The 7,195-nt window shown below is 35.3% G+C and overlaps 1 protein-coding gene across 3 annotated transcripts in view; it reads right to left on the bottom strand.

The window, feature by feature from the left end:
• Positions 1-986: 986 nt before the first annotated feature.
• The window catches only part of b3glcta (beta 3-glucosyltransferase a), a 95,698-nt gene continuing 89,489 nt past the window's right edge, over positions 987-7,195 (bottom strand). For 2 of the 3 annotated variants that reach the window (XM_016507818.1, XM_016507819.1), the window contains 4 exons: positions 5,003-5,102; positions 4,740-4,859; positions 2,219-2,363; positions 987-1,807 (listed from right to left, as the gene is read on the bottom strand). In XM_016507818.1, coding sequence (XP_016363304.1) covers positions 1,649-1,807; positions 2,219-2,363; positions 4,740-4,859; positions 5,003-5,102 — 524 coding nt within the window. In that variant the 3' untranslated portion in view covers positions 987-1,648. The remainder of the gene's footprint in view (positions 1,808-2,218; positions 2,364-4,739; positions 4,860-5,002; positions 5,103-7,195) is intronic. The other variant, XM_016507820.1, reaches the window with a different exon arrangement.

Below are 7,195 nucleotides of genomic sequence, written 5' to 3' on the forward strand. Positions count from 1 at the left end.
ATTAAATCTATTACATCAGGTAGGCAAAATTATTTATTTTCTCACGTAACACAAGCAAGCAAACCAAAATTAGGCATTCTAAGTTGGTGCTTTGAAGAAAAACAGACACGCAGCTCAACTTAATAATTAACAGAAAAAAAAGACGAGAACGCGCATCCTTTCTGAAAACAATAAAAACCTTTAGCATAGCATCTTGTGATCACTCTACCAGGCTTTCGGAGAAATGTGCATAGGCTAAATCACATCATAAACACGCTTATAATTCTTAATAAATGAAAAGAACATATTCAAATATGAGCCTTAATGCGATTGCCGTTATTTTTGAATTTCATTAGTCCCAGTTATGATTTATACGCAGTTGTTCACGGAAAAGTGAGCAAGACACGACAGTTACAATACACTATGATTGTTAAAAAAGACATATAACCATCATAACCAAATTAGGCTACATTTATTGTCATATTAAATATCTCAATACACATCATTAGATATGACATTAAGCACAACTTGTGTAGATTTATTTAGTAAAAAGGCTTGACTGCTTCATTTTGGCGTATATTTTTATACTTTTACCATTTAATCAATCTCAGCATGCGTTAATTTTGTGTCGACATTTGCTTCACTAAGGCTAAATTATGCCTAAGTCTTTCTTTGGCCTGCGCTCTGGAAGTGATCTGTTAATTCTGCTAACCTTTAATTAAAACGGAAACGAAAACTGAAACTAAACTATATAAAAACTAAATAAAAATGTGTTCACAAAATAAAAACTAAACTAAAACTAACAACAATATTAATGAAACTAATAAAAACTAAACTGAATTGTATAGCAAATTTGAAAATGATATTAAAATAAAACTAATTTAAAAATTCAAAACTATAATAACCTTGCTGTGAACAGAGCTGTTTTTGACAAGGTACTGCCATTGAGAAAATTTAACCAAAGTATGTTATAGACTTTTCATGAAGAGCCTATAGAATCATACCAACTTGTGAAAAATGGGCATCTGATGTCCCCTTTAAGAATGGCTAAGATGCTCATCACCATGGAAACATCATCTTGACATTTACAGTACATCACCTTCAAAACAGCCAAGAACATCATCATTAACTTTCAAATAACAATGCTCCTCATAGTGATTCATCATATGCATGTTTTACTATTTCTGGCTCTGTGCACCACTGTGGGCCTAAAATAACCACACAACACAGGCGCTTCATGACAGTCTCATTAGTTATGAGATGCAGCTGGTTTTGTGTTACTGAATACTGAAATCAGGACACTGCAAAAAACAGATTTAAGGCAACAGGATTTGAAGTTTATCATAAATTCCAATTTTATAGTTCACAAATAATTCCAATCTTTTAGAAAACAAAAGTGTTTAAAAATAAACCTACAAATAACCTTGAACAGGTTGTGATAATCGTGTAATATAAATATTTCAGACATGTTTCTCCAACAAACATTTAAGACATTTGCAACTCCCAAGAAAACACAGTTAAGGACATTCATACAGACCAGAAGGCACCCTTCCATTCATGTTTGTGCAAGATTCACTATATAGAAAACATAAGAAGAATGAAGGACGCACAATGAGGACACAGACCAGACATACACACATTACTACTCTCACACACACAAACACAGACACTATAATTCATCCTTAGTGCTTTTCTGTAGTCCTTCTGTGTGTTTGTCATTCTTCAACCACTTGTTGAACACCGCAATAGGGTCTATGTTCCAATGTTTGTGGAAGGAAATGGGGGTCTGGTGGGCCAAAAACTCCTTTGCGTAATCTTCTGGACGAGCCTGAGACAGAATTCGAAAATAAGGAAAAGATAGGATTAGTGTTACCCAATGAAACTACTACTGTTCCTAACTTCCTGTTATTTGGTACATTAAAAGAAACCCTGAGAAAAAAACATCTTCGCGTACACTGGTGAAGTGACAATTTCGTTTAAAAATGTGATGTGAGGTCTGACTGAACTCAAATGGGTCTTAGAAAAGTAGTGGACGTCTGAAAAAACATTAATTTGTAATATGTTGATTATATAAATTAAATATTTAAAAATATAATTTATCATTATCATTTCAGAAGTAAATAATTTTCAGTATTTCAAAAAAGTAAAAAAAAAAACAAAAAAAAAGAGAAGATCGTGGTATATCCTTATTTAGATTAGATAAAAGTGTGTGTGTGTGTGTGTGTGTGTGTGTGTGTACCTGGTGGAAGAGGGGACTGTGTGTGACAGGAACTCGTAGAGCATTGAGACACATGCCCAAAACCATGTCATCAGGAGCATCATTACTGTAGCACTTACAGCCGCTCGCCAACAGCTGAACCACAGCCTCTCGACTGAATACCATCCTGTACGAGACACAACACAGCAGCTCAGAATACTCGACTTCTCCGATGCAGGATGCCAAAAACAACTGAATACACCTTTATTGAGTGCTGTGATATATGGAATATTGATTTATCATTGCGGGGTTTGTGAATCCCACACGAGAGGCTGTTGCATGTGCACTAACCACACAGTCACTTACGGTAAGCTCATTTCTACAGGAACGGTTTCCAAATATGCTAGCAAATTGCACAGCATGTGGGCATTTATCACCTCTGTGAATTGTAATGTTACACTGTCGTCATGGCAGTGGATTTTAACATTACTGATGACTGTTTGTATTTACACCAAATTATGTATTTACACCATTAGGTATGTGAAGACGTCACAGGGACAACAGTTTTTTAAATTTTTTATAGTAAACAGCTAGAAAAATTAAAAAAGAGTTAAGTGATTCTCAACCTTTTTGACTTGAAGGCCTACTGAGTAACATTTGAAGGCCCACCTTACTGGATAGTTTCTTTGATATTTCTGCTGCATTTATGACAATGATGCTTTTTTCATATTTTTTTTTTTACATGTATTAACAGAAACTGGGAATGCTGATATATTTCATTAAACATGATTCAGTTTGCGATTCTATATGATTCAAGAATGTTTTCAATAAAAATAATAGTTATTAAGGGGAAAAAATGTATTATTTCAGTTAAAACCTTGAAGTTTTCATTTTCATTTTTCCATATATAACTAAATGGTTATAAAACAATGCAATTTGCTGTGAATCTAAAACAGGATTACACACTTATATACTCAAACAGGATTACACACTTACTCACAATTTTCTTTTATTATTTTCTTTTTACTATTTTTCCCTTATTTATAGCATTTTTTTTTTGGGATATGCAGCAAATGAATTCCAATTATGAATTTTTACTCTTTGGGAAGAACTTATAACTTGCAATCATGTCACATGTGGACTGAAAAAGTGTGGTCCCCAAAAAGATCCTCAAGTTTATCCCCAAATATATTTATTTATTATTTATTTAAATATTATTATTATTTATTTAATGAATATAATTAAATAGTTGAAAACACTACTCTATTACTCTATAGTTTTTTTAGACTTCAAATTAGTGATACATCAATATTAAAATTGTGGGCAATAATTATTTAAAACTGATAAATGGTCGATACTAAATACCATTTCATTTAAGTACACACACACACACACACAAAAAGAAAATGAATGGTTTTAAGTAAATGTACGCATCACAATATTACAATATACAGTATGAAAAACAAATATTCATAGATGTATAATAGATTTGTGGAACATTGCATTTAACAGTGTTATTATTTTTAAGGCTTTTAAAGATTAACTTTGTATGGAAGCCCGTTTCCGCCACTGAAAAAACAAAAAAAAAAGGTAATTGCGACTTTTTATCTCACAATTCTGACTTTTTTCACAGAATTGCGAGATATAAACTCGCCATTGAGAGTTGTAAAGTAAGAATTGCGATTCTGACTTTTCTTCTTGCAACTGCAAGTTTATATCTCACAGTTCTAACTTTTTTCTCACAATTCTGACTTTGTCTCTCAAAATTAAACTCACAATTGCAAGTTATAAAGTTTAACTCTTTTTCTAAGTTTCTAAGTTTTTCGAGTTTATATCTCACAATTCTGACTTTTTTCTCGCAATTGCGAGTTTATATCTCGCAATTCTGACTTTTTCTCGCAATTCTGACTTTTTTTTCTCGCAATTGGAAGTTTATATCTCGCAATTCTGACTTTTTTTCTCGCAATTGCAAGTTTATATCTCGCAATTCTGACTTTGTTTCTCGCAATTGTGAGATATAAACTCGCAATTGCGAGTTATAAAATCAGAATTGCGTGATATAAACTCGCAATTGCGAGTTAAAGTCCAATTTTGAGGGGGGAAAAAAGACTGATAAGTTCTCAGAATTGCGAGTTTATATCTCACAATTCTGGCTTCATAACTCCCAATTGCGAGTTTATATCTCACAATTCTGAGAAAAAAAGTCAGCATTGTGAGTTTATATCTCGCAGTTCTGACTTTATTTCTCAGAATTGCGAGTTTATATCTCTCAATTATGACTTTTTAACTCGCAATTGCAAGTTTATATCACGCAATTCTGTGAGTGTTCAACAAGGGTACAACAATGGTAATCTAAATGTAAAAATAGAGGAAAAAAGTATGCATAATAAAATATCCAATATCAATAAATTAAAACATCTCTTTCTCTCAGCTGATTAATGATTCATTTTAATTTATACAAAAGTGTCCAATATAACTCACCTTGTAGCTTTAAATGTGTTTGGGACACATCGTTACATCAAATAATGTGAAAGGCTGTTTTTACAGTGCAGCAGACACTCACCCCCCACCACCAGTGATGTAACTGTATCCTCCCTGACCCAGTCCATACCCATAGCGCTCTCCCAGACACACCGGCTCACTGAAGTCATAGCAGCTCAGCAAGGCCTGCAGTCTGGGCAAGCTGTGAGAATTAAACACATTATGCCACCCACCAACGTGTAAATTGGTACAAACACCACATCTTCCTTGTAAAATCATGCCATTTTCCAGAAAAAAGGCATATGTTGCCTACATGTACACAACCTGACAGACGAATAGCCTTACCTTATAAGAGTATCATCATCTACAATCAACAGCCAATCGGTATTAGGCACGTGACTGCTCAAAAATCTCCTCAAGATGGCAAATGTTTTCCCACAGTGACCTGCAAGAGGATAAAAGTACTTAATGTGTTGGAAACGTACAAGAAAATCAGCAAGCACCTTTCAAAACATAACCTCTTCAAATTCAGCTACCTTGTGTTTTTTTAATACCCAGAGGCGAGTTGACTTTGTCTGACTTTGCTGAGAGCTTTACAATTTAGCCCTCCACCTCACCGCTGTCATTCAGCTGTCCGAAGAAACTGTCCATCCACAGCCTGAATGGGAAATGGAATGAGAACGGAACGCTATATCTCCGTTATGTACCCTTCGGATAAGTACCGCAGACATGATGTGATATCAGCGAGTATGTGAGGGAAATGTTTTCCTAAGCAAACAATCAGATTGTGATATTGAATAGAGAATGTGCACCATCAGGAGAAGGGAAGACCCTGAAGGAACTGTACGTTTAGTAGAACGAAGAAACTGCACTGGTGACAATAATGCCAGAAAGGTACGAAAGCATCCGTGACAATGAAGGCTAAGGAAAGAGAGCAGAACAGGATGTGCTGCCTTCAGACTTCACAGGGAGAACAGGACCCTCTCCACAACAAATATCACAGGCCCCTGTAGTGTGCTGCTGACCCATCGGATAGCCTGCAGCCACCAGTTAATTCCTCCCGCAAGACAGCGATGAGGGGAACAAGAAGCAGCCATCCCGAGGTGTGACAGTGTGTATTATCAGGACTGGGGAAAATCAGAGCTTGACTCCTTTTCTGTTCATGAGTGTGAATTTGAATTTCATTTGAACTGGAATGAAAGGAAGAATTATTTACTGAACTGCATATCAAAGAAATTCAAATCTTTACTTCCACCAAGGTTCAAAACCAATACAAATGTTAATTAAAGTAAATATTATATAATTGTTAAATTATTTATATATTCATAATGCCATTCAACTCTACCTCTCATTCCATCCTGATGATCCGACGATAGCTGCTCGCATCTCAGCTTGTCTAACTGACATTTCTTGCTGGATGAAGGACCATCACCTTCAACTCAACCTTGCCAAGACTGAACTGTTTGTGGTTCCAGCAAACCCATCGTTTCATCACAATTTCACCATCCTGTTAGGCACATCAACCATAACTCCTTCAAAAACAGCCAGAAACCTTGGAGTTATGATTGATGATCAGCTTACTTTCTCAGACCACATTGCTAAAACTGCCCGGTCCTGCAGATTTGCTTTATTCAACATCAAGAAGATCAGGCCCTTTCTTTCGGAACATGCTTCACAACTCCTTGTTCAAGCTCTTGTTCTGTCCAGGCTGGACTATTGCAATGCTCTCTTGGCAGGTCTTCCAGCCAATTCTATTAAACCTTTACAATTAATCCAGAATGCAGCAGCAAGATTAATTGTTAATGAGCCAAAAAGAATGCACATCACACCTCTGTTCATCAATTTGCTCTGGCTACCAATAGCTGCTCGCATAAAATTCAAGGCATTAATGTTTGCCTACAAAACCACCACTGGCTCTATACCCCTTTACCTAAATTCATTACAACAGACTTATGTGCCCTCTAGAAGCTTGCGTTCTGCAAGTGAACGTCGCTTGATTGTGCCATCCCAAAGAAGCACAAAATCACTTTCACGGACTTTTACATTAACTGTACCCTCCTGGTGGAATGACCTGCCCAAATCAATCCGAGCAGCTGAGTCCTTAACCATCTTCAAGAATCAGCTAAAAACACATCTCTTCCATCTTTATTCTATTTTTTTCTATTCTACCCGTTTTCTTTTTATTATATAATTTAAAAAAAGTACTACGTGTGCTGCATTAGGCTAACAGACTTATAGCACTTGCATATCATTGCTCTTTTGTTGGTTTTGATTGCTTCCATTTTCCTCATTTGTAAGTCGCTTTGGATAAAAGCGTCTGCTAAATGACTAAATGTAATGTAATAAAAAGTTAATTAATAAGCAATTAATAAACAATTTATCATAATTTTGATTAATATTAACACTGATTATTTGCCTGTGTTTGTACAAAACCACACATACTGTACATACATAAACACACACACACACGTGTATATGAGAATATATATATATATATATACAGTGGGTACGGAAAGTATTCAGACCCCCTTAAATTTT

This window comes from Sinocyclocheilus anshuiensis, unplaced genomic scaffold, assembly GCF_001515605.1.
Source record: "Sinocyclocheilus anshuiensis isolate Anshui unplaced genomic scaffold, SAMN03320099.WGS_v1.1 scaffold758, whole genome shotgun sequence".
NCBI lineage: Eukaryota > Metazoa > Chordata > Actinopteri > Cypriniformes > Cyprinidae > Sinocyclocheilus > Sinocyclocheilus anshuiensis.